The sequence below is a fragment of the Harpegnathos saltator genome, unplaced genomic scaffold (genome assembly GCF_003227715.2).
Source record: "Harpegnathos saltator strain DR-91 unplaced genomic scaffold, Hsal_v8.6 scaffold59, whole genome shotgun sequence".
Taxonomy (NCBI): Eukaryota; Metazoa; Arthropoda; class Insecta; order Hymenoptera; family Formicidae; genus Harpegnathos; species Harpegnathos saltator.
The window spans coordinates 137,979-165,109 of NW_020230415.1; the positions used below are offsets into that span (position 1 = coordinate 137,979).

General features: G+C 37.9%; 6 protein-coding genes across 22 annotated transcripts in view; 2 read left to right on the plus strand and 4 right to left on the minus strand.

The window, feature by feature from the left end:
• Positions 1-1,804: 1,804 nt before the first annotated feature.
• On the minus strand, positions 1,805-14,899 carry LRR (capping protein regulator and myosin 1 linker 1 leucine rich repeat protein). Of its 5 annotated transcripts, XR_003113720.1 has the most exons (25): positions 14,671-14,898; positions 14,093-14,190; positions 13,953-14,003; positions 13,673-13,866; positions 13,390-13,567; positions 13,066-13,304; positions 12,877-12,971; positions 12,635-12,676; positions 12,098-12,285; positions 11,913-11,990; positions 11,495-11,828; positions 10,852-11,248; positions 10,461-10,779; positions 10,129-10,242; positions 9,789-9,994; positions 9,611-9,698; positions 9,277-9,501; positions 9,085-9,105; positions 8,813-8,954; positions 8,490-8,739; positions 7,582-8,327; positions 6,917-7,156; positions 6,588-6,652; positions 5,909-6,135; positions 1,805-5,627 (listed from the first exon to the last, which is right to left on the minus strand). XR_003113720.1 is itself a non-coding variant. In XM_019841772.2 (24 exons), exons 1-24 carry the CDS (start codon positions 14,705-14,707, stop codon positions 6,022-6,024), a joined length of 4,461 nt encoding a protein of 1,486 aa, XP_019697331.1. In that variant the 5' UTR covers positions 14,708-14,898; the 3' UTR covers positions 1,805-6,021. The 5 variants fall into 5 exon arrangements, 4 of the variants coding, with proteins under 4 accessions (XP_019697331.1, XP_025159873.1, XP_011140536.1 ...); XM_019841772.2 differs by having other exon boundaries at positions 1,805-6,135; XM_025304088.1 differs by lacking the exon at positions 12,635-12,676 and having other exon boundaries at positions 1,805-6,135; positions 14,671-14,899.
• A 195-nt stretch (positions 14,900-15,094) lies between these two features.
• On the plus strand, positions 15,095-17,537 carry LOC105183843 (enoyl-CoA delta isomerase 1, mitochondrial). Of its 5 annotated transcripts, none has more exons than XM_011142237.3 (6): positions 15,095-15,233; positions 16,198-16,378; positions 16,463-16,734; positions 16,809-16,987; positions 17,054-17,175; positions 17,259-17,537. In XM_011142237.3, the coding sequence occupies exons 2-6, from the start codon at positions 16,276-16,278 to the stop codon at positions 17,423-17,425; spliced, it is 843 nt and encodes a 280-aa protein (XP_011140539.1). In that variant the 5' UTR covers positions 15,095-15,233; positions 16,198-16,275; the 3' UTR covers positions 17,426-17,537. The 5 variants fall into 5 exon arrangements, with proteins under 5 accessions (XP_011140539.1, XP_011140542.1, XP_011140543.1 ...); XM_011142240.3 differs by having other exon boundaries at positions 15,182-15,233; positions 16,219-16,378; XM_011142241.3 differs by having other exon boundaries at positions 15,191-15,291; positions 16,219-16,378.
• A 46-nt stretch (positions 17,538-17,583) lies between these two features.
• Positions 17,584-20,751, minus strand: LOC105183845 (dynein regulatory complex subunit 3). The gene is made up of 10 exons (XM_019841774.2): positions 20,680-20,751; positions 19,949-20,142; positions 19,587-19,867; positions 19,321-19,493; positions 19,074-19,231; positions 18,715-18,907; positions 18,378-18,582; positions 18,058-18,306; positions 17,913-17,989; positions 17,584-17,745 (listed from the first exon to the last, which is right to left on the minus strand). Exons 1-10 carry the CDS (start codon positions 20,712-20,714, stop codon positions 17,604-17,606), a joined length of 1,707 nt encoding a protein of 568 aa, XP_019697333.1. The 5' UTR covers positions 20,715-20,751; the 3' UTR covers positions 17,584-17,603.
• A 401-nt stretch (positions 20,752-21,152) lies between these two features.
• On the plus strand, positions 21,153-23,811 carry LOC105183857 (protein abrupt). Of its 2 annotated transcripts, none has more exons than XM_019841778.2 (4): positions 21,153-21,515; positions 21,798-22,014; positions 22,099-22,669; positions 23,036-23,811. In XM_019841778.2, exons 2-4 carry the CDS (start codon positions 21,826-21,828, stop codon positions 23,299-23,301), a joined length of 1,026 nt encoding a protein of 341 aa, XP_019697337.1. In that variant the 5' UTR covers positions 21,153-21,515; positions 21,798-21,825; the 3' UTR covers positions 23,302-23,811. The 2 variants fall into 2 exon arrangements, with proteins under 2 accessions (XP_019697337.1, XP_019697335.1); XM_019841776.2 differs by having other exon boundaries at positions 21,293-21,515; positions 23,033-23,811.
• LOC105183856 (transmembrane protein 208) lies at positions 23,456-25,811 on the minus strand. Of its 2 annotated transcripts, XM_019841779.2 has the most exons (6): positions 25,394-25,811; positions 25,041-25,193; positions 24,817-24,953; positions 24,649-24,733; positions 24,440-24,539; positions 23,456-24,327 (listed from the first exon to the last, which is right to left on the minus strand). In XM_019841779.2, the coding sequence occupies exons 1-6, from the start codon at positions 25,397-25,399 to the stop codon at positions 24,233-24,235; spliced, it is 576 nt and encodes a 191-aa protein (XP_019697338.1). In that variant the 5' UTR covers positions 25,400-25,811; the 3' UTR covers positions 23,456-24,232. The 2 variants fall into 2 exon arrangements, with proteins under 2 accessions (XP_019697338.1, XP_019697339.1); XM_019841780.2 differs by having other exon boundaries at positions 23,456-24,539; positions 25,394-25,803.
• Positions 25,812-26,065: 254 nt separating this feature from the next.
• Positions 26,066-27,131, minus strand: part of LOC105183839 (probable phosphorylase b kinase regulatory subunit alpha) — a 51,169-nt gene continuing 50,103 nt past the window's right edge. For 5 of the 7 annotated variants that reach the window (XM_019841765.2, XM_025304081.1, XM_019841767.2 and 2 more), the window contains 3 exons: positions 26,909-27,067; positions 26,559-26,816; positions 26,066-26,471 (listed from right to left, as the gene is read on the minus strand). In XM_019841765.2, coding sequence (XP_019697324.1) covers positions 26,244-26,471; positions 26,559-26,816; positions 26,909-27,067 — 645 coding nt within the window. In that variant the 3' untranslated portion in view covers positions 26,066-26,243. The remainder of the gene's footprint in view (positions 26,472-26,558; positions 26,817-26,908; positions 27,068-27,131) is intronic. The other 2 variants (XM_025304084.1, XM_025304083.1) reach the window with 1 other exon arrangement.

Below are 27,131 nucleotides of genomic sequence, written 5' to 3' on the forward strand. Positions count from 1 at the left end.
TTTTCGTCTAAACTAGGGTTGACGAGTTAAACTTCGTTTACAGTAAGTTTTGGAACCGGGCCTAAAGCCAACGGCACACGATGCTTGTTTTCGTGCCGCTGGCTTTACTGGATGAAAATACTGCGTTCTGATTGGTACATTTCCGAAGAGGAATGGAAATGCACCAATCAGAACGCAGTATTTTCATCCAGCAAGCAATCCAGCACGAAAACAAGCACCGTGTGCCGCTGGCTTTAGTTAAATAATCGTTTATACTTGTAATTTTGTTTTGTACTTTGTACATATAATATATAAATAGTTACTTATATTCGTGATGTATGAATAGAAAAAGAACGAGCATAACATAATTTAAAAATATTTAAATTCTTTATAATAAATCTTTAATAAATTTATAAAATGTCTCGTAAATTTAAAATGTTTATATTTTATACTTATTTATTTTTAAATGTTACCAAAAATAATTCTAATGGAATATCAATTATTTCTCTAATAATCATGCTTTGTTTAATTGCTAATGCTGAAAGTTTAGATAATTGCTTTAGGAAAATATTTATCTATTTTTATCTACAGATATCTATTGCGGACTTAAATAAGTTCTCGCTGTTTCCCGACAGATGGTGTTATCTTAGTTTTTTCCATCGGGCAATGCTACAGCCAACTTCATCGTAAAGCTCCACCATTAGGCTCGAAGTGACAGTATATGTTATTCCGCCGAAGCCTAGACAATATATTTTTTCAGTCATGTTTCATAGTTAAACATGTCGAATTTCGTGCCAAAAAAAGAGTATTTGCGGGGAATTTTACTGCATTAGCTTTTCAAAAAAAATTCTTATGGAGACTAAGGGCAGGATTACGATGAACTTTACGTAACGAGACGCGACGGGACGTGAAGTGACGTTACGTGAATTTGACGTTTGAGGTTATATTAGTTCTTCCACTAGGTTATGCCCGTCGCCAAACTGAATTCTTCTTCGAAAAATATCTCACACTAATATCGCGCCTTTACGGCGACCATGCTCTGTCGGAAACAACATGCAGAGATTGGTTTAGACGCTTTAAAAATATTTTGATGTTGAAGATAAAGAACGCTCTGGCGCACCGAAAAAGTTTGAAGACGAAGAATTGGAAGCATTACTGGATAAAGACCCATGTCAGACGCAAAATGAACTTGCAGAATCATTAGGAGTTGATCACACAACAGTTGCCAAACGTTTAAAAGCAAGGAAAAACGGCCGCAATACACGAGGAGAAACACGACAAAGTAATTTTGCAGCACGACAACGTTCGGCCACATGTTGCAAAACCGGTCAAAATCTATTTGGAAACGCTCAAATGGGAAGTCCTACCCCACTCGCCGTATTCACCGGATATTGCTCCTTCCGATTACACTTGTTCCGATCGATGGCCTGGCTGAACAGCACTTCCATTCTTATGAAGATGCCAAAGAATGGGTCGATTTGTGGATAACCTCAAAAGATGAGTCGTTCTTCCAACATAGTATTCGTATGCTGCCAGAAAGATGGGAGAAGTAGTAGCTAGCGATGGACAATACTTTCAATGACATGTCCTTTACTAATTTTTTAAAATAAAGCATTCATTTTCACGAAAAAACAGCGAGAACTTATTCAAGTCCCCATTACTAATAAATAAAAATTACTTATTTTTTTCACAGAGGAAAGTTTCACAGTCGGTCGTCGTTTGATCTAAATAGATCTGAAAAAGATCTAAATAAATCTGAAAGACGGTTTCGACAAGAAAATTAAATGTCTATCAAAGATAAAGGGAACATTTCTTTATGTCCGTATACATGTGATATGAGACTTTATTTTATTCGGATAACGGGTTAATATCGCGCTTCTAATAAGCCATCCAACCAAAATAGATTGCAAATGTTAACATCAAATGTTATTTGCGCATCTGAACTTTTTTTGAGCGAATGCGACATCGAACGCGATGGCATTAATATTCACAATGTATTTCGGTATTATATGTATCGTCTGTCTCTGTAGTGTGGTGATCTTTTTTTGCGTCGTATGTATATAGAATATCGTGTATGTATAATAGGAATGTATATCGGGGAAGAATTTAAATATACTGCGTACAAGTATCTCTCACATGCACACTATGTCGCATGCGACAGGCGACACACACACACACATACACGCACACACATACGCCACACACGAGTGATTTTCGTCTCTCTTTCTTTTCCTGTATAATGTATAAATATATGTATATACACACGAATGAAGGTAACGCAATTCCGTTCAGTGAAATTAGTGAATGATAAAACGTCATGGAATAAAAAAAGATGAAACCCTTACTTTTTTGTAGTTATTTACAATGCCGTTAAAATCTATCCTCGACAGATCCGTACGAGCGGATGAAATGACGTTGAAAAATGAGATAATCTTTACGCGGAGAACGCAACGAGACCTTTTACAACCGTATAAAAAATGTACGTGATTTCCGTATAGATGGCGTACATTTTTGGCACAATAATCGGCAGAGTCATTTTACACGCGCGATTGCGTAGATTTTCCTCCGGATACACAGGTTTTCCTCTTATAAGACAATATATCGCTCATTGCGCGGTTTATACTCGCTTTTACGGTTGGAACACTTTTCTCTCGTTGCAGCTTAAAACGCAAAACCGACGATTCAATGAGAGAACTATATTCGTACATTCTCAGAAGTTAAGTTCTCTCATTGGATAAACAGTTGCGTTTCTTACTTGCATCGAAAGAAAGTGTTCGTGTATACCTCGTGTGTACCTCGTACATACATACACATATATACATATATGTATGTATATATGACGCAATTACTTATAACGTAATTAAATGTGTATATGTTTAAGTTTTTGGTCAACTACTGAGAGGTTGTATATCTCGGGTCGATGCGAAGAAGTATAATCGCCGATCTCGCGTTATATCATTATAATCTCCGTTTTCTATCTCTATATTACATTGTCTTAAATTTATTCTTCATTCTTGATTCGTCTGTGTCAAATGCGTACGAGTCTATCCAACTCTTAAATTTAACAGTAACAATATCACGACAAGGAGACAGAAGGGACCGGCGAAGATCGACCATTATTAGCGCACCGATCTAATAGATATGCACGCGGAGTCGCGTATGTAGGAATAATATTCGTCCTAAAGACGGTTGTTTAAATCATCGGAGGTGCGCGTCTAAAAGTAGTATTATGAAACGCGCTTATTAAGTAGCTATTCGTTTGTCGAATCGGATCGATTAAATATATATTGATACGAAACCTCCCCTTACATTTATCTAGAGTAGACCATACGAGTGTTTAGCGAGAATGCACCTTGTTCACGTAATTTATATGCATAGTTCAGAAGAAAGAAGTGTGCTTTAGAACCAGTGACCGTCTGATAGACGTCTTACGATGCAATCGAGGTAAGGATAAATTACATTCCCTTCAATTGGCAGAATTGGGAAAGTTATTTTTTACAAGCAACTCGTTGCTCGTCATGCATTAGAAAAGTAAAACGTTATCGTCATCGATGCTCAAGAAACTCGTGTCGTTATAATTTCTTTACTTTCTTCATCGAGTCTTGATAATTTTTGCGAAGTAAACGGAGGTAAAGACAATCATAATTGTTCATCATTAATCATTATTTGAAAAACGGGATTAAATCGTAATTATTGTGTAATTAAAATTTAATTAAAAATAAAGTAACTTTAAACGGGGTAATGGCGGCACGAGTAATGCGTTACTTCCCAACCTTGCTCATTCATCTCTCCTCGATTCTCTCTCGATCGTCGGGCATTTCTCCATGTTTCGCCCATGACGTCTCATATAGATCCATATGTGTCCATATATATGACTGTCTAATGTATCTCTCATACGTACACTGAACAGTTAGGTTGACGCAAATTAAGTATATGTCTCGCGGTACACGTGCGTGTGTGTGTACACTCAACTCATACACGTACACGCAATTTTTCATCTCGACACACGACGCTTTCTCTTTCTTTAATTTTAATACTCGATCGTGCTTAATGTCAGAAGAAAAATGATATATACATATACATATATCTTTTCTCAGTTTAATGTGTAATATCATGATAAAATGCAACGATCACATGTTTCATGTATCCTCATATGAGAGAGAATCGGTATGTGTATAATATCAATGTGTTACACGATCTGATAATAGCAAGCGGTAAAAAAAACTCACAAGACGTCTCGAACTGGGTGTTTTTTCTCTTTTGCGCGTTGCTTCTTCCCTCGTCGAAGACGTAAGAGAATCGCGAATCTCTACGAGTGTTTTACTTTATATACTTCTCTTTTCCCTTTCACTACTTATGCCTACATGTAAGTCTATACTTTTTACATATGTATGTACACGCGTTTTTATCGCTATATAAAAAGACAAATACATCGTCGACGCGAGATTAATTTAAACTGCACCGAGTTGAACGTCCTAAAGAATACGCTTTCTCATTGTGACAAGAGACGCCGTTCGAATGTTCGCAACGCGAGCAATTTCAGTATACTAATTTCGTATTGTTATTCGATCGAACGACGCGAGAGATGTATCTATAAAATTTTACACACTCTCTCTTTCTCTCTTTCTGTCGAAAACACGAGCGATTGCGACTTTCCACAAGTTCTACGTTTATGGCGATGATCAATGATTTTCATTCGGTTGAGTTTCTGCGATGATAAAAAAAAACACAAAGAATACTTATGAACTGGTTTGAATAGAAAAAAAGAGAGTAACGTCGAGTGACGCAATACTGAAAGTTGAGATCGATTTACAACTTGTACAATCCAAACGACGAAGATCAAGATCAACAGTCCGCAACGGAATCAATCTGTCCGTTGGACAATATCTCGCTTCGTACATCATCAATTCCATTATATTCGCTAAGAAGAGAGTCATTAGCTGCATCGGTAAAGTAACGAATGTGATAAGAGCTGCCACTGATAACCTATATGCGCTTGTCAGCGTCTTTTGCAGACGGTAGAACGTATCACCGCGTGGTAGGAACTACGATGCACCGAACCCACGTGTGTGAACATTTCTACGAATCAATCACAGTTTAAGAACACACATGCCGCATTGAAAACGAAAGAACGCGAGTCGAAATGGATGTTACTGCATGTATTCTTTTCAAACGAAACGAAAGTCACGCATGTGCACGAAATCTCGATATTACACGGCTCCTACCGCGATCTTGGAAGACGCCTCTCCCTCTCCCTCTCTCTCTCCCCCCTCTCTCTCTTTCTCTTCTACATGTTCTATGTAGCTTCGATCGCTGTCGCTACTCATTACGTCCGATACGCGAAAGTGAGACCGAAGAAGTTCCATAATTTATCTGGCTGAAATCGCGCGACGTGTGACTCGTCTATTCTAAACATCCTCGCTGTTAAAATGCACAGACAAACAATATTTATACAATAGTATTTATACATTAAAACGAATCCTCGAAGAATAAAATACTTTGCCAACAACCTGCCTCTTAGTAACGATGCTAACGGATAATCGCTAATCGGATCGACGGAATGAGACGCTGCTTGCAAATGGAAGTGGTTTTTCACCCGACGCCTCGACGGCCCGAGGACAAAGAGACTGAGTCGGAGCTCGTTTTTACTGAAAAAGTGAAAAATCGGTCTCGTCACACGAAACGTACAAAGCGTAAATTGCGAAGAACGCGTATCTAATGACGACTAAGTCGAAATACAGCCGCGCGCGTTAAAAACGCAACGTCATTACAAAACTAGTATAAGATTTCTAATGCCACCTTAACAACGGATTAGTGCTTCTCCGTAGCTGTAAAAACTGTCGGTACCCTGTCGCTAATAGTAAAACCGCTCGCGGTATGTACATAGAGAACGCAGTGAGACCATCTATGGCACGTAGACATGAAGTACCGTTACTGTATGTCATCGGTGTGCCAGATATCGGCTCCGCACGGCGTGCGCAGGAAGAAGAGGACTCTCTTCGTGTGAGTAGAGGGACGTCGACGCCGGCCGTTTGCTCCCGATCAAACGTCAACCACATCGTTGTTGTAGTTGAAGTTCGAATCGCGCAGGAATGACGTGCGACGAAGTTTAAAGCTGAGACGACTCTCCTCAACCATTCTCGGCACTTCCGTTACCTGCGACCCGTCATAGTGCGTATTAATCGGACGGTTTTCACTTCTTACTGAGTGAAATCTGGATGCAATGGGTGTTTCGGTGCATCTCGCTCATTAGTATTATCGTGACATTATCTAGCGTCACATGGGATGTAGTGACTGTGAAGTAACATTTCGTTAAAAAAAAAAGAAAGACATGTAATTACTGACTCTATGTGACATAAGTAGTTATCAACAAAAACAAAAACGTATCTGTCTCAATCACAATAACGGGTTTCGATATACTGAGTTTCAAAACGGTTTCAACACATTTCTTCGGATGCAATTCTGAACGCAGCAGATGTTCAACGAGAGAACTGACACCTCCTAGGAATTTTTCAGAAACAAGTTCTTTCATCGAGCGCCATCGTCTACGTTTCGAGCCATCTTGAAACTCGGTGTACACGAAGGAGAAAAAAAAACAGAAAAGATACCTTGGTGTCCGCTCGGTCGACAGAACGTTGAAGCAACGACCGCCATGCTGCAGGTGCGGTATGTTCTAAAATAACAGGTACAGCGAGGTTCGTACATTCAAGGGATCCACATGCATATATCAGCGCTATACTAAAAAAGAAAAATGAGGGGGGTGGGGCAAGGACCAGGGCGAAGTAACAAAAGAATGCACGCCGATCGACGATGGAAGAGCGTGGGTCGAACTGTGAGTGACACCGAGTCTTGCTAAAAATGAACCATGCGATATACGAGACAAGCACGTCGAGAGGATGCAAATCTTGCCATCGCGGAAAGTGACGTTTTCGCTCACCATTCTCCTTCCTGTCCGCCTTACTCTTGTTCAAGCTCGCCGCCAATTCCCTCACCGACCTCTTCTCGACGCTGTTGTTGCTCAACGAGCTCGCGGTGCTGCTCGCTGATAACGTCGGCGGCAAGGAAGCCGGACCACTGACGCCGCTGTCGGTCGACTCGTCGAGAGCATCGCCGGAATCCGGTGTGTTGCCCGCCGAGGTGTTCGGGCTGGAGCCGTCGCTTAACAGACTGAATTCACCTGTAAATGTACAAACGATGAAGTCCTCGTTTGTCACTTCTACGATAGATTCTTTATTATGAAGAACTAGCTGACTCTGATTGCAAATTATCACGCGGCAACATTGAGTATCGCGAGAAGCAGCGAAAGAAAATTCTCACTCGATATATTAATACACAAATTAATGCAGCATCTGCGACTGGTAAACTCAGGTAGAACAGAAAGGAACTAATGTTTCAATCTAAAAATAAGAACTGAAACTAAAATCTACTACTAACTCAAATGAAATAAAATGTGTTGCTAACAAGCCAAGACGAATGAATGTAGAAACGAGAGCTCTTGGGAACGCCAATAATTCATAATGAACTTCTTATACGCTGAGCACCCATTATATGCGCCCAGTATTCTAAAAGTTTAATAATCACTACACAATAAAATTCTTTTACCAGATTTCCGATCAGTAGTCATACTCCACGGTCGCGGTTTAGGAGCCGTCGCCGGCGGGGTCGGCTTGTTCTTCAACAGTGCACCGTTGCTCTTTCCGTCACTCGTAGACCCGCTGCTCTTCGCCAGTGGCTTCAATATCGGGGACTTGGCCGAATCGGTGGAAGATATATTCTTGGCCCCACTATTACCGTTAATAGGACTTCTTAGATCATAGCCAGTGGACCGCAGCTTCACGGATGACTTGTCAGTGTCGGTGGTGGATTTCTTTACACCACTCTTGCGACTGTCCTGCTCCTTGGACATCGTCACCGACGCGTCCCTGTCCGACGTGCTCGCGAAACTGTCGTCGATATCGCGTGAGCCACGCGGACTCATACTCGAGACGTTTGTCAGCGTGCTGCGCTTAGAATCGTCGCTCACGTCGTTTGCAGCGGCATTGTTGCACGTCTCCTTCGCGAAGGCCTCACCTTTCACGCCGGATCTCTCGTGAGTCTGAGCGCTGTCGGTGGTATTGCGTCGGGCGAGTGGCGACGCGGTCAACGGAGAATCGCCTTGAGATCTTCTGCCGACAAGAGGGGAGAATTTCTCTAGATTGTCACTGGAGCGTGAACGCGGTGCGGGTTCTAAGAGTGTCTTCAACATCGGCGAATTGCAGCTGTGTTTCTTCTCCATGTCCGGAGGGATGCTCTTGTGGCTTGTCAACGACAGATTAGGACTGCCGTCCGTTGGGAAAGTATGTAGAGAGCTGTAAATTATGGACGAAGATTGACAATTTTGCAATCTGCATCAGTTATAAAAATCGAATGAAAAATTTTTTCCAAGTTTCACAAAGTATTCGCAAAGGTACTTAAAAAATTGTTTCATCTATCTTATCTATCGTATTTTGTAGCAAGCGAGAAAAACGAACCTGTCATCACTTGTGGGTGATATCAAAGGCGTGGTTGGTGTGGTAGGTCGGAAGAACACGTCGAGACCTTCGCCCAAGGCGAGACCGTCGATCGGCTGATCCGGTCGTAACATCGGTCTCGTAGGTGCTCTCGTCTTTGTCCTGCGCGGCCTAGATTTGACGAGATGCTGAAGCTGCTGACCTACGGTATTGGGCAATTCCGAGACAGAGTCTAAAGACTCTGTCAGCGAATGTTCAGTTTCCGAGATAGCTGTGAAGCAACAATATAACTCGTTACAAACTCGTTCGTGACAAAATCACCAACGGATATGATCGATGCGAACCTTCAGCTTGGCTCTTCGGCAACGACGGTAAGAGATCCGGGATATCATCGGCGGACAATCCCTCCACCGAATCCACCACAGACTTGGGTCTGAGTTTTCTTCCGTGCAAGCTCTTACGTTTATTCGACAGATGTGGCGTCGCCTGAATACCAAAATAAAGGTATCTTAAATTCCATAAAGTCCAGATTGTAACAATGAAATTGAATCTAGGATAATTGTATGTGGATTACGATATCATGTGTAATTGTTAGCACTAATCTATGTATACCTACCAAATTAAGATAGTCCAATTTCTGGAAGGTAAGCGTGTAAAATGAAAGTAAACATGACTTAAAATGAATGAAATTAAATGATTTGATTTCTCATCAAGCGGTGTAAATTACATGGAATATTAAACATCTCGCCGTTGGAAAATATTTTTGTATGCAGAATGTTTCTGTCAATCAATCATCATGGTTTCTTACCATCGGCGATTGATCACTGACGCATTGGCCGATGGAATTTGCCAACGAACATGTTTCCGGCGGACAGTCCTCTTCGGAAACGAGACTGGCTCTACCAGGAGGTAACGTCATAGAAATACCGCTTGCACTAGTCACACCGATCACGCTTCCACTGCTCATTGAGCCGGCGCTAGGTCGTAGAACATCTGGCGTGCTGCTCCTCGTTCGACTATCACAATCTCCAATCTGAAATATTTCATTAAATTAGTATATTGCGTATAATTTGAAGCTTGAGTTTTTATATCATTTTTTTTTATTATCTAAGATTTAAATACAATGAGAGTTTAAAACTTACCAGAGTTTTATAACTTCTTGACAATGATTCAATTACTTCGTCCGTAATTCTGTCAGATATATGTGCAGCAACTGCCAAATTGAGCTCACTAGTTGGAAAAAAAATTAAACAAATTAAAATCGTTAAGAAAGTAGGTCGATAAGTTAACTTCAAGTTAACAGTATCCTAATATACTTACTTGACTCTATTAACGATATCTGCGCCAGCTTGTTCGGTAATGGTGGTATGTATGAATTCGTTATTGATTTGGTTTTTCTCTTTGCATGTATTACGAAGATCATCTTGTACCGCGATCGGTTCGCTCTCATCGCCTCTGATCACTGTTTGTGACAATATGGTGGGGCACTGTTCATTCACGCATTTCAACATCGCATCCAAAGAATCCTGCATCAATCATCGTAGTTAAAATCGTATATCAAGTATCAAGTCTCTAAATCAAATCTCTAAAATGCATTTTATACTGAAATAATAACTACTTTTATAGCCTAAATAAATAACCTGGCATACAAATAACATACCTGTAGATATACCGTCACAACCTTGTGAATTTCATTTGCCATATCATGCAACTTCAATTCAATCGGATTATTTTCGTCCCGTCTTTGCAGTACTTCGTGTAATCTTGGTAATAACTAAAAAACACATAAAGTTCCAATAAGACTGTAATCCAGAGTTCTAGTGAATCTAAAAATTCTAAATATAACATGTTTTTAATATCAAAAGTTCTATCAAGACCTAACATGCATACGAATGCTTCAAACTCACTGATAATATAATAGAAAAAGAATGAGTCTAGAAAATAACTCAGAGTCTAAAGCTCTTCGAGTTTCACCTGTTCACCTAAACATACCTGTTTGGAATTATCCGCATCCTGTATGAGACCGGTCGCATAATTAATGTCATTGTTAGCATCACAGCTCTCCGCCGCTAAGGCTTTGATAGTGTCCTGCGTCTGTACAACGAGTCTGTCGACTACTTGTTGTGTAGAGCTCAACAAAAATCCCTGCTGCAATCTAAACGCCTGCCCGTGACTGTACTTGCACGGCGTGACGTTTCTCTGTAGCAGATCCTGTATCTTCTTGGCCAATTGCTCCGTCTTCTCCGCGGACGTTTTCATGCAAGGCTGCAGATCGTAGATCGGAAACGGCATGTGCCGCACGCTGCAGTTTCTGCAGAAAAAAAAAGGTCTTCATGAATATATGATAGATTCGTTTGTACATTATACACGACATGATACACACTTTTCCAGGGCGTGAACAATATCCGCATAACCTTGTAACGTGATGTTGTTCTTGTCGTATATGATGGCTCGCAAATGATTGTTGATCTGCAACGCTTTCGCCAGCAACCTTGCGCCAGGATCGCCTATCTGATTGCCGCTGATATCGAGGGTGTGCAGACACGTGTTACTACCGAGAGCGTTGATCAGATTGTAGAGATCGCCCTTCAATCGCGAATCGGGCAGATGCAACGCTTGGAGCACGCAGTCATCCTCCTGAAGCATCTGCACCAACGCGTCCATCACAACGGCTATATGCTTGCTCTTCATACTGGCGGTATTGCGTCCCATGTACAGCTGCTTTATCGATTTGTTTTTACCTACGGCCGTTACGACTTGCGCCAGATCCACGTCCATGTCTGCAAGAAAGCACATACATAATAAATGACAAATAATGAGATTAATTTTTGTCGGGATGATCAATCCAGGTCTGTTTTTGATAGTCGCAATAAGTTGCACTGTCTAAACTTCAAATAAAGTGGATACATATTTGATATTTTATGGTGTGGACAATAGAAAAATTGAAAGATAGTTCAGAAAGTACAGTTTTGGAAAAAAAAAAAAATAGATCTCTTTCATTCGCCTCAACACGTAACGTTACGTACTACTGTCCGATATATCCAGCGACGCTATGCATCGAACTCCGTGAATGCACGACTCCAGAACGTGGGCGCCCATGGAACCCAAATTGTTCCCGCTCATATCAAGCTCTAGGCCAACTGTACTTTCGTTGCACGCCAGGCCGAGTAGCAGGTGTTTCAGCGCCTCCAACGGTAGTTTGCAGGAGGATATGTTTAAGTACTTCAACGAGAGAGTAGCCGTGAAGAATTGCTTAAAACTCGGAGGTATCTCTTTGGTCTTTTTGCTCGAAAAGGAATTCCGGGCGACGTTCAGGTGGACTAGATTAGTTGCACAACCCCGTAGCAATGCACCGAATAACTAAATCGAATAATCACAAAGGGAATAACGTCAATTAAACGCCGACCGTTTTGAATAAAATTGAAAACGTGAAGAAGTACTTACACATTCTAAAGTAGTATCAGTACCGCTAAGGTCCAAATGTGTTAGACTATTGGGTTGCGCCAGAAAATTGCACAGATTCTGTAATTGGGAAATATGTTAGGACTTTTACGCTAAAGGTGGATCGTCGTCGGCGACTCGTCACCGCGATTACACAAAGTAGGTGTGAGCCTTCTTACGGAACTTACATTGATGTCGTCTTTCAATGTGTTCTCCGAGAAATTCAGATATCGCAAGCTAGTCGGCATGCTTCTGTTCAAGCTTAACGCATGCGCTATCTGGCCCACTCCCTTGCCGGTTAATCCGCAGTGGGCCAGGTTCAACTTCTGCAGACCCTTAGGTAGCTTGCCAATAGGACCACTCAGGTGCGTGCCACCTTGAAAATATATCGTACACCTTTAGCAGGACGCTAACGATCGCGACAGGAACGCTTGTTTATCGTCGGAAAATATTTACTTCCAATCACAAATACCGATACGAGCTTATCAAATGTATTTACAGGGATTAAATATCCAGGATATTATATCACTGAGACTAAAGGGAGAGTAAAGGGAATAAAAATATTAAAAACCAAAAATATCAGATAAGAGTGCATATTTTACGAAGAAACTAAATATAAGACGGAAAGAGAAAGAGAAAAAGAGAGAGAAAGAGAAAGAGAGAAAGGTGTCGCGCGTATTAGTATAATTACTAGGGATAATAAAAATACATGGTTATTGGCACACCTTGCATTAACTTGGCTATTATCCCACACAAGCTAGAGGCTCCTACAAAAAATATAAAGAAAATTCGTTCAGGATACTTTCGAAATTATAGTTGTCAAATGTGTGGAAGATGGAAATCTCTCTTAATGGGTGAACACACGCGCACACACTCATACTCGCACATATATACACACGCATACATGAATGAATACTCGAGATGCAGAAGCGATACGATATAATCAGTGGAATCGATTAACATGTACCTTTGTCCTCAATCGTATTGTGCGACAGATCTATCGTTTGCAGCATCGTGTTAGCATTAGAAATTAAGGCCAACGACAGCTTGTGAGCGAAATCCCTTGAAACCGAATATTCGTATATTATAAGTGTGCATTTTAAGTAGATTTTTCTCATCGCGGGAAAGCCTACGCGCTCGCTCATCGAGTCATTACCATTTGATCCCGAGATTGTCCAGATAAAGTTCCTGAATGGACAAGGATCTTCGCATAACGTGTAACAGTCGCTCCAAGGGCTCATGGCTCAGCTTAAGATGGGATGCTCTTAATTTTGTGAACCAGGTGTTGTATTCCAAAGCTGAGATAATCGGTACCAAGTCCTTCTGATCCAAATGATCAAAGTCTCTTAAATTCAGCTCCCTCGTGTCGTGCGAAAGATATATCGTATCGACGTCCTGAAATTCGTATCTCCTTGAGTAAGACTTTTGTAATGATTAACGGTAATATGCTAATGACGCTGGTGCAAACAATTCGTCTTACCCAAGCCACTTCCTCTCTGTACGGCACGCCATGTAGATCGCACATACATGCATATTGTGTTGAGAAACCACCACATGGACCCGTGTGTCTCGTAGCTTCTGTGCTTCTGGCTAATTCACTGCCTCTTATACTTTGCAATCTGCTAGCTGGTATTACTTCTATCTTTCGTATAATATAACTAAAAATAATGATATTATGATATCATTTCAATATAAAGTGATTGAAATGGCTCAATGATTGAAATGATGGAACTTTACTTGATTATAAATAAGATAGAACATACTTTAGCGGTACTGTAGGGAAGATATTTCGAATCGCCGTGTGTAAGGCCTCTATCATAGCGTCCACTTCTGTAGTATCTATACCTACGCTGGTTGTAGTAAAATTGTAATATCGTTCTCCGACAGTCAAACATAGCTGATTTGCTCGTTTGGACTCTATGGCCGTTATCTCTAAATAATGAAAATGGCAGTCGATCTATGGAAGAAAGATATTGGAATAATGAGTCATTAAGTAACAATTAAAAAAATGAGAGAAAACTATTGCTTAATTGGTTAACTTACTCTTGTGGGTACTTTGGCCGATAAGAGAAAGAGGCGACATGGTGAAAATACCTTGAACAAGACCAATTTAGTTTAATACAAAACACAACAATGCAAAATATAATAACTACTGCTAAAGGAGAAAGAACAGATCTACTTACGAGAACACGATTTTCCTGTTTATCCTGCTTCGTTTCTAGTTTCACCACGTTTTTTAACAGTATTTTCACATGCTTGCCAAGTAACGCTTTCACCGATTCTACAAGCAATGAATAATTCACATGATTGCATGTATATAATCGTTTGCATCAATGATGTCCAGTGCACACACACTCGCGAGGATACGTCATACCATATGATTCACCGATTCTGCCTATTATTTTTCGTAAAATAAAATAACTAAACCATGCTGTTAATTATGCAAGCGTGTGAGTTAATACATTTCACCAACTCAAGCGCAGAGTATGCTTGCACCAGACAGCATTAATGCGCTCGATCGCACGTCGGAGTAGAACACACTGAACGAATTTAGCACCATGAAAAATTACATTTCTCATATTTTGCCCACAACGCGACGATATAACACGGTCAATTAATCACGTAACACGAAAAAAACGTAAGATGCAAGCGACGTGAAATGTAGAGACAGATACGTCATCCCAGAGAATGACGGATGACAACTCGACCGATCGACGTGTGAAAGAACGTAAACACTTTACTGCCAAACGGGATCACAAACCGTTCAGATCTTTCGTGAGCTGCGAGCGGGTTGACATCTTGCTAGCTGAAGTCTTCCATTGAAGTTCGCCGTTCCATCTAAAGGATGTGTCGTCTCTCGCGTGTCGCTGATCAGAACTTTTCGACGTAAATTAAACTATCGTTGCCAGGACAAAGGGCGATGTCACGAGAAGACGAGGCAGTGCAGTAGCAGCCATGTTGGCACCTGTCTACTATTGGTCTGCGATGGTCACCAGCGATGATCCAGCGGCGATGGCACGCAACGATGGCTGCGCGGTAATATTAGAATTTGTAGGTCTGTTCATTTGCACTCTCTGTATTTTCTGCACTTTCCACTTGCAGTTGGAATGAAACGGCTGTGCGGCTGCAACAGGAGAACGAGCAAGAAAGAAGTAACATGAGGTGTAGATCCTTTCAATACAAGAGAGTTCTTGAAATGATGATATACTTGTCATTATCTGACAGGGATCTTGCAGGGAGTACAGATGAACAAACCTATGAATTCTAATATTACTGACCAGTTATCGTTGCATGTTACAGCCTGCAGCTGCTGCATTATTGCTGGTAACCTTCGCAGTGTCTGCATTTTTTTCACGTCAATTGGCCGATAGCTAATTAGTCGGTATATAATATATATACATACAAATTGTATGCTGATATAAGTTGTTTGAATTACTTAATTTGCGGTTATCTTGTGAATATTTTATTTTGACCATAGTGCTGATGTTAAGTTTGTACCCATAACTCGAGTTTCTCTCTCTCTCTCTCTCTCTCTCTCTCTCTCTTTCTCTCTCTCTCTATCTCTATCTCTATCTCTATCTCTCTCTATCTCTATCTCTATCTCTCTCTCTCTCCTCTCTCTCTCTCTCTCTATCTCTATCTCTCTAAACATGTAAGTTATAAAATATTTTGGAAAGATTTCGAGTTAATTTATTACCGAGCAGTTAAACATTTGATATGTGTAAAATAAAGAATGAATGTTCTCCAACATATTCAAGAAAAATGCAGGTTTTATGATTTGAAAGTTTCTGGAAGCATTTTCATTTTTTTTATGAACTTGTATTTGAAGAATATTCATAAACGACCTCTTAGAAATTTAGATGTACATGAAATCTTAAAAAGTATAAATATATTAAAAGTGTAAATGGTGTATAAAAATATCGATTAAATAAGTAAAACAGACTTAAAAATGATATATAAATTTCACTGACAATTATCGCCAGTATCTTAAGGCTGGGATAACAGAACATTTCTTACTCCATCTTTCGGCTTTTTAAGAACAAATCAATCTGATTATGGCTTTATCTGATAAGAAATAGAGAACAATCAAATGTAAATAAGAAGGAGAAGGGGATTGAATTAATCTGACAAATTAGTATTGGCTGACAGATTTTTGCCTCTGACCAATAAACTTTCACTTATTGTTATCTCTCACTTATCATTTCAATTTTATATAACATTTTAGGATATTCATTAATCATATCGAAGATAAAGTGAATGTTGTCTTGCTATTTTTATAACGTTATAGAAATCATCTGATTTATTAAAGACATTCAGTATTGTCCTGATTACTTCTGTGAGCTAAGCTGATTCTCTAGTCGTCAATATGGCAAGTTTAAGGGCAATAATCAGGGGAAGACAAATGTGTCTGAAGAGATATTACACAACTGGATCAAAGTTAATTGAAACAACACGAGACAATGATACAGGTAACACTTACAATTATTCTTCATCTATATGTTCTCAGCGTACAATTTTCTAGTTTTACTATACAAAGTCTGACCATTTAACAGGAATTGATATTATATCTATGTCAAGAGCACCAGTCAACAGTTTAAATACAGAACTGTTGGGCTCACTGAAAAAATCTCTGTTGGAGGCAAAGAATTCACATAGCAAAGGCATCATATTGACATCTTCCTTGCCAACTATATTTTCAGCAGGAATAGATATTTTGGAGCTCCATACCACTGATAAAGATAGACTTCGTAACTACTGGCACTCATTGCAAGATGCTTGGCTAACTCTCTATAGTATGGATATTCCAACAACTGCTGCAATTAATGTATACACTGCTTCAAATATTACTATCCGTATACCCGTGTGATAGTATAACAGAAACATTACTTTATTATTTAGGGTTCCAGTCCTGCCGGAGGTTGTCTGCTTGCAATATCTACGGAATACAGAGTTTTTGTTCAAGGCAAGCATTCCATTGGTTTAAATGAGACGCAATTAGGTCTTATTGCTCCAAAATGGTTCAGAGAACCATATATTTCATTGATGGGTTACCGACAAGCTGACCTTGCACTCTTAAGGTATGAAAGATTAATAAATACTCAATAATAAGACATTATATGATATAATAATTGTCATGTCAACAGGGGTTCGTTATTTACACCTGAAAAGGCATTGGAAATCGGCCTCGTAGACGAACTCGCTAATGATAAAACCAATGCAATTGAAAAATGCAAAAATTACATATTGTCTTTCAAGAAAATACCTGGTAAGAATGAGTTTTATTATTATGTTTTCACATATTGCTATATTTATACTATACTAATAAATAATAAAATGCTATCGTTAAAGGCCTTGGCAGAAATTTGACCAAATTGGAAATGCGTAAGGATCTGATCGACTGGTTCAAGAAAAATAAAGAAGTTGATACTGAAAATACCCTGAATATATTACAATTACCAAAGGTGCAAGCTGGCCTTAAACTTTACATCGAGCATTTAAAGCAAAAGCAGCAATAGATACTTTGGTACGAGCTAATATACACGTTTTATATTCTTCATAATGTGGTGCCTTTTGTATGTCAGTTTTCCATATTAATTCTATATGAATAAATATTTTTTGATATTGTTACGTGAAACTTACATTCCTGTTACAAATTTTGTCCAGTTTTCTATTTTCGTTGAACGTTACATCGTCTTACAGTATAGCCACGTCATCTAGCTCAATGTCCGTTATGTCTAATTGATGCGGTACACTGAGCGAGTTGAATTCCTCTTGCAGCAATCCGAAGAAATGTGATATTTCCAGTATATGTTGACGGCTTCGCTTAGTTTCATTTCTATCCGTAAAAGAAAAAAATAACTGTGATTCTAGTGAATTCATGAAATCTTTCGATATATCTCCGATTTATCACGATTATTAATGAGTCACACGATGAAGATAAGGTTTATCATTATACAAATATTACTATCACGTTATACGAGTATCGAAATATTCATCACTTACGCTATCAATTGATCGATATATTCTTTAAGCCAATCATTGAGCCGACTGATCATATACTGCTCTCGATTGTTTATTATCTGTAATTGTAAGTCAGTAAGTTACTCTAATTGCCATGAATATTTTTCAAAGCATCTCCAATATTCACTTGCAAATGTATATCTTGCGATGCAGTAAGAGTGGTTGCCAAAATATCTTCATCGCCGCATAGATCCGTGAAATGAGCCGGTATGTCTTCGTTGTCCTCAAAATCATTTAGATAACGTAGAATCGCCATATTTACGGAATTGTTATATTCAATTTCTGCATTTCGCAAACGCGAAAAGATTGCTCGAGCAGCCTCCAAGAATAAGTTGATCATGTCTGTCATGTTGGTCGCGAAGACTTGATTTAGCTTCTTTTTTTAAGAGAAACTAAGCTATCAATTTCATCCGCAATACTTTCCGCAAAATGATCTAAAATACGTACTTCCAACTGATTGTGTAATACGAGTTCTTTAGACATTAGTCTATTTCGTGCATTTTGTAACAAATCGTTGAATTCATTAAACAATTGCTTCGTTTGCTCAGCGATTTCATCAGCCACATCGCCCTTCGCCTCCACCAGAGCTTCTACTGCATCTTTTATATTTGCAAATATTACCATCTTTCTTTCAAGTACCTCGTCCACAATTCTTGCACAGCAGAGTGAAAGAAGAAATTATACACGCATAATTACGTATTAATTATTACGTATTAATGTTTGAATCAAGTTAACATAGTTTAAAATAAATATCACAGTTTAAGGATAAATGTCCTCTTTTCACCTTCTCGATTCATTTTGCATGTCCTCCTCGCCTTTGTCAACAGCAACTTCGAATAACGCTATTTCCTTCTCTCTCTTATCACGTTCCTGTAAACCCAGTTCGCACAATTCGTTGCATATTCCGGAGAAGGACTCTCTGTATTTCTCGAATATATCTCGCGCTTCTTCAGTTACCGTACTAAGATCCTTGCCGCCTAACGCGATAATGCAATCGGACAAGTTGTACATACACAATAATTTTGTCTCATTTGTTTCAATTATCTTTGAAGTTTATTATTGCAGAATAACTATGTAAAATATTTTACGAACAGTAAAATAAGAAGATATGTTATTTCACGAAAAATAAGATTTAATATATACCTTTGTCAGAAGCAAACATTTGTTGGAAAAGATAATCTTCCTCGAGCTGCTCCACGTACGACATGGTTAACAATTTAAGCTTCTCCTCGAATTCTCGTTGTAATGTTACTTCCGCTTGCTTCTTTGCCTCATTTTCCTCGAGATTACTAATTACGCGACTGCACAGATAAATCAGTACGATTATTTTTTCATGGTATGCGAAATGTCCGTATATTCGTCGTTTCGACTTTGAAGAGACAATAATTACTAGTGCTTTTCTACGGCGGATTGTCGCGCGCTCTCCGGTATCATTCTGTATTGGTAATAAAGCAGTTGCGGTATGAATGCGAATACATAATCCGTATACCCGTCGATCTCGGCGCAAGGATTTTCACATACATTCAAACTCCGTAGAGCCTTGAAGTCGCGTAAGTACGTTACCTACGACGGCGATGCAATCAATATTATGACAAATAAGAAAATCAAAGCAGAAATTAGAAAGAGGCAAAGTAAAAACTGGCTACGCGTGTATACATGCTCCCAGCCGGTAATCTTATTTTTGCCGATGTTTAAGATGATCAGTTTGCTTAAATTATCCATGCCCTGCACAACGGCGATCTCGTTGCTGAATAAGAGCAAAATCTCCAGCTTGAGATTATTCAGATTCTCCATAACTTTGATGCGGTTAAACGAGAGATCCAACTCGCGCAAGTGAACGAGCTCGTCCAGATTCTCGATTCGTTCAATAACATTGTGGGACAGTGTCAATTTCACCAGATTTTCCAACATCCAAAGGTGATCAATGTTCAGGATATCTATAAGATAATATAATAATCATGAAATAAAATATTAATGAGTAGTAATTACGATGGCATTTGTGTGTTTATGTAACTTACTGAGGAATTCAATGCGTATTTCCTTCAGTTTGTTTAATTCAATTCCATCCTGTAAGAACAATCTACCGGCTTCTCTCTTTGGCCCCTGATCGATCGCTAAAGAAACGAGTATACTTTGCGTTATCACGCCAGGCTCCAACGCAGCTTCGGACATTACGCCCGTTTTGTACATTCTATTGACTTCACCTTCAAACCTTTAATTTAAAACCGTTATACATGATACGCAAACACGATAAAATTGTAAATGCACGGTTGTACGTAGCCATGCAATATAGCCGTGCGTATGTACACATTTACAAACTGTTTGGAACTTATTATCGTTGCCCGCGCAACCGATGATGATATAGTCTATCGTTAAAGTTTCCCAATTTTTTTACTTTTATGTATTTTTTTTTTATTTATGATAAATACTAAAGAAGATGGAGACCAATTTTACACATGTACAGATTTACATATCTAATAAAATCATTCCAATATCAAACTAGTGAAGCTAATTTTTCTTTCCCGATGAATTTAATCGTTAAAATGCATTTTGTTTATCCTGAAATATCTTCATTTGTAAAAATACAAATTTCATCGTATTTTAATTTCTAATTCAAAATCCACCATTCAAATTATAATTTTTCCGACTTCCAACCGATATAAATAATAAGCTTCATATGCTTTTACATGATTCCTCTAGACAAAGTAGGTTAGGTACTTTTCAAATTTACCTTACTATACCTTATTACCTTACTATAGTTGTAGTTGCAAACAAATCGATCATGAATGAATGTAGAAAATTTGAACACTATCTTTCTTTCTATGTAATTTAGAACTCTGCAACATCCAATAGAAAAATTCATTTTCTAATAAAAGAATTCATTTAGAAGATAAATGTTTTCATGAAAAATTTTATTAAAATATATAATATTCATAAATAAAACTTCTTACTTTTTGCGAGTTTACATTAAGGGAAATAGTCGATACCTTATTGGATGTAGAATGCATCTCGAAATATATATCCAAAAAAAGTATTTAATCTTTTTTACATATATAAATTACATATATAAACGCTAGGACAAGCAATACGTGATACGATAACCATAACCTTTATATTGAGATAATTTAAATAAATTAATATGTATGTAGCTTTTATACATGTTCATTTTTTTCATATTTTATATTACGTGTCGCAACGTCCACGTGTGTATTGGTAAAACAGTCTGAGCAACCTTCAAGCTTGATTTGTTACGTCGGAAATGGGACAAATGGACGGACTCGAGTGCATTTATTCTTATCTCACATGCCGCTATAATTCTATAACATTGCTCTAATTTACTCTAAGCGATGTTTTTTTCGATGTGTATGAATTAAGATAATAAATTATTACACTCACTCGAAAAATCAGGGATTTTAGTTAATATTGAAGACCGATGAAAATGAATTCATCATGCAATAAAATCGCAAGTATCTCGGTGGCAGTCGTACCATCATCTTTTTTTGGTGACAGAAATGTTTGACAGCTACTGTAACAAGTGCATTCTCGTTGATTCTCGTTACGGCACAGTCGGATTTTAGCGGAAAGGTAATAAATTTTCGTCCTATAACACGAGAATCGCTATTACAAATACAGGTTACTAAAATATTTTAGTTTATAAAGCCATATAAAATATTATATATATAAAATATTTTATAACCATATAAAATATTTTAATTTGTAATAGTACTCAGATCAATAATTATTGAAATATAATTATACACAATATATATATTTTTGCTCTATATACTTATATAGCAAAAATAGCTGATAAATTGTTTTATTATCATTAAGGAAATTTCAATTACATAAGGATTAATTATTTTATAGGTAAAAAACTTTATAGGTAAATATAGCCATGGAATCATTGTCAAAGGAATTCTCTTTAAAGTGGGATAACTATGTTGAAACTATGACTTCTGGTCTTCTCTCCCACTTAAGTGAGAATAATTTAGTTGATGTAACGCTTGCTGTAGATGGACAATTAATAACAGCCCATAAGTTAATTCTTTCAGTATGCAGTCCTTATTTTAAAAACATATTTAAGGTACAATTACTTTATGATTTCTTCATGATATCCTCTGGAACAACTATTGGAACAATTAAGTAAAAGCTTAGAGCTGTTTTATAGACAAATCCTTGCCAGCATCCAGTGGTAATACTTAAAGATATAAAGCACATGGAGATTGCGGCTCTACTAAAGTTCATGTATCAAGGAGAAGTAAATGTGAAACGAGAAGACCTACCTACCTTTTTGAAGATGGCACAAATATTCCAGATAAAAGGCTTAGAGGATTGTGAGGGACAAATTATGCCAATAATAAATAATTATGTCAATGCATCACATGCAGAGAATAATTCAGAAAATGTTAACACATTGTCAAACACTAGCAGTGAACAGGGAAATAAGCGAAAGCTGTCAGATGGTTCTGCTAGTTCTCACAAGATAAGCAAGAGAAACATAAGAAAAAGAAAAAAGCATCCACCTAAAAATGAAAACAACTTGATCCAGGAACCAAAGGACAATATAAACAGTAATGATGATATCTATCTTTTATCAGATGATAATCAGAAAGATGAAAATAATTCTGAGGATGAAGATAGTAAATGTGAGATTGAAAACAGTGATTCCAGTAACGATGATCAAGAAATAATTGCATTAACTAATAAATCAAACTCGAATGACAATACAATGCAGTCAGGTACAATATTTTATTATTACATATATATAATATATACATATATAATACAGTATTTTATTATATTACTTGTCATATATAAAATTATTTGAGATTTGTATTATATTATATTTATGAAACATATAAAATCTTAATATAATTATTAAACAAAAAGAACAAGTGAGAGTTTAATGTTGAACAACAATAACTTCAATTGTATTGTTGAGGGGCCAGAAGTAGACTGGAACATACAGAATACATCTGCAAGAATAGAGTTGTAAATCTTGTCAGTAGATATGCACCAACATTTGCTGTTTAGACTCTTATTGACTGACTCCTTAATCATTCAAACAATTTCGATATAAAAAAATCGGTACAATTTTGCAGCAGAAGTACCAGTGACATATCGGTTATCTGCCAGAGGTAGGCCACAATTAGTACATGCAGGATATGTGTACAACATGACTTCGCGTTCTGAGGGGCTGAATAGGCTGCATTACCGTTGTGCAGAACAGCATCGCGGTTGCCGCGGCAAATGCGCAGTGATTTCAGAGACGTTTATGCCTACAGGAGTAGATGACCACAATCATCCACCAGCTTATGAATCGGAATACGATTACCGGAAGAAAAAAGGCCTAGACACAGACAGTGTATAAAGGCAGATACTATTCTATCAGTCAACAAATTGCCAATAGGAGTATACATACATAAAAATTAGAAAAAAACCAGAAAAGAAACAGCTGGAAGTACAAAAGTTGGCTTAAGAAGAACACTTATGGCAGACTGTACAAAAACATTCCGTGACCAATGTATAGAGAATAAGTTTAATGATTAATATAAATACCATACATATGTAATACAGAGTATACTCGATAATAATGTCGATCGGAATGATGTAATGTCGCTATTAACTTTGTTCCAGTAAAACATTCCTAAGAAAAATGATTATAACTTACAGTATGTTGTTTTAGATTTAAATACAACTGTGATTTATAAACTTCCAGAATTTAAGAAATAGGGATCTTATTTATGCGACATCGCCGAATGGCAATATCATCAATTCATTAAATAGATAGCAACTCAATATCGATTGGATGTACATGTGTTGTAAAGAGAATGTGACTGAACTTTCAAATATACAACATACATTAGTATCATAAATACAATATACAATTTTCGATCCTTCCATGTCTCCGAGAGCACGCATTTCAACGTGCTTATCTCTGTTTCTGTGAAGGCACCTGTTCACCACTTTATTATACTGTACTTCTCGCATATTTCAATGGAAGATCTTTGAAAAACAGAGTTATGTTATTTCTATAATTACAAGAGAGACCATTAGCGCTGCAAACGATGAAAAACGTCGAAGCAATCTACTGCATGTTAATTATTCGGAATGCCTGAGGAAAGACAAGATTATCCTGTCTTAGAAGGGATTCGTATATCCTTCAGGCATTAGGAAATACACACACATACATTTTCTCTCTCTTTCTCTGCATTCAAATTTCTTTGTAATATTATATGAATTTCAAGTTCCATCTACTTTAAATACAATCATCTTTGTCATAAATATGAAACTATTGTAATTCATGATGTCCTTGATATCTTTAGTAAAAAAGAGAACCACTTGGATTTCCACAACCTCTCTATTACCAACGCTTCTTTGATATATACCCCATTTCCTGGTTGAATGCAAAAAACAGTTGTTATCAACAATTTACTGAGTTTCTATATTGCACTGTGACATCTAGGAACTTCACTAGTGTCGTCTCATCAACTTCTTCTCTAACTTACGCTGCTTCTTCTCATTAACCTCAGGCAGTTCTTCTGGTCCAGTAAAGAACCATGGAGATAGGATTTGTCTCCAAAGCATCCAGCCTCCTCTTAATGGTACCTATATGTAATTTCCAGGATAATATATATCAAAACTTTTATGTACTTGTAAATTCCTTACTGTGTTGAATAAATCAAATAATATAAAGTTAATCCTTATTAGCACTTACAAGAAGCCACAGCAGCCAGAAATAATTTGATACAAAAGACAATATTTGTATTCCTGATGTCAATATAATTAAATCCTTGACATTTCTACACAAATAATGAAATCGTTACTCAATAAAAGATAAAATTACAAATAATACAACATATATTCACTTGTAATAATTACTTACTCTGCTATACCTCCTTCCATATTGAGGTCCACACCAGAATCCAGAAGCTGACCAGATTCTGAATAAGTAGCTCGAGCCATATAATGCATAAATTGGCAGCTGCTTGCATATATAATGCCAGAAAATGCTGTTAAAGTCTGTAATGATAATGCGATACATGCTATTGAGAAATCTCATGCTTAATGTCTTTAGTACTCAATTGGAATCCAAACTGCAGAACTTACTATTTCCAGCATTGTGAATTCAAACAGTATCACTGTCACAACAAAGTAAATCCCCATTGCGCATAAAGCCATGTTGGTATAGAACCTTAACGTGGATTGATTCTCTTCCACTATCTGTTTTGCACCTTTGGTCGCTACTTTGCCCTTCTTTGTCTGAGCAAAAATTAACAATTGTTAGTCACGAATTTTTTTACAACTTTATAGCTTATTATCAAAAAAAGATTAAACGCATACGAAAAGCTTTTGCATTATTTTTCAGTAAAGTTATATTACGAATAATTCGAACCATCGTTACAGAAATGTCAGTTTTAATCGAAGATGAAAACTCAGCAGGAAATAAACGCTAGACTTACTGTCATCTTAAACGTAGTATTCTGTCAACAAAGAATTCTCTAAATTAGACCGAACGACATTAAAATTGATGATGAATGACTAGCGACTGACGATGACAAGTGGTTAACCTAACACCTGAACATCGTGTACGTCACGTACACGTGGGTAATTCATTCGCCATGTACCGACATAAGCAGAGTTATACCAATATATATGTCATGAGTAGAGAAGAGTTTGAGAGAGGCCATGGCGATGATTTTCCTGTAACGTTATGACACGCCAGCGTCTGTTTTATGAACATAAATCACGTAATCACGTAACCAATGTCACCGATTACCTCGGTGCCAATGTCCATTATCATTTTCAGTGGAGAAGAATCCACGATTATGTGGTTTTGTTCCATGCTAGGTTTATAAGCGAATTGTGTTAACTAGACAAGGATAAATAGGAATTGATTGTCCATCGAACTGCTTTTAGACTATTTTTCTGGAGATATTGTGCAAATATCTGCATCTGATAGGAACAGGGAAATTTTTTATGGCGGCTTTATGCGCGTATAAGTATCAAAAATAAATATTTTTTACATATATCTCTGAAAACTATTGTCCGTATTTAATATACACTTCCTCTTTCTAATAAGAAAATTTTTTGTAACGAAACATTAACATATCTCAACACATTACAATTCTGTCTATAACTTACAATTGGAATTTATTAGGTTTACCTTCCTCGATTATAATTTGTGTCTGGTTGCGAAATCATGTTATTTTATACAGAGGAATATAATAATTTTCATCGCTACATATAATGGACATTAACATTCACATCTTTATTTTCTAACTATGCAAAGATCATTTGTCGCTAGAATTACTACGATATGGAGCATTCCAGATCAGCATCCTTTGGCAAACAAGGCAACATCGAGGCGACAGCCCTTGTAATGTACGTCATCGTCCCGTAACTTCCGCTGGGTGCACTGTCATAAAAATGTTGGCAAACATACGCCGCTCCACCGCATAACAACGTTCCCATGGCCGTTGTTTCACGTTGTTCCTTCGGTTTCGCGCAACATAACGTCGCATCACCGTCGACGGCCATCTACAAGTTTTATGATCATCACGTTTAATGCGTATAAAGGAAAAAATGATTTGCCGTATCTTTATAACGTAACACAATCTGTCGTACCTGATCTTCCAAGAAAATAGCATTTGCTTTATGCACTAAATGTTCCACAGCAATCAGACCACCCAGAGACGCTACAATGTTGTGCTCAGTAACTAACGTTAACACCATCAGAGCCTCGACCACCAGTTGACGATACTCTGGCTGCGGTATAGTATTCAAGACCGTTTCGACGGCTAAGGCAAATTTCAGTTCGCCCGATGTCATTTCCTGTGTGAGATTCTGAGGCAACACCCTTCCTTCGATAGCTAAACCTTGACACTGTTGAAAATTGCGGCATACCTTTTTATAAAATTTCGCAGTCTGGATGAAAGTATCGTATTCTCTGTGTCATGAAATAAAAACGATCTCACCCTTTCAAGTACTTGCCACACACGTGGATAGAAATCCCTCGGTACTCTGTTCAATGCACCATCCAGTCGTCGTCTTCGTAACCATTGGCCTTGTCGATCGGCCTCCGCCTCAACACCGTCAGTCTGATCGGCGCTTAAGAAACCGCCGATTTGAGATTTCTACATGTTCAAAGGAGGAATTTTATCTGTCGCTGTACTTTCACGTAACTCGTAAACGGCAAAG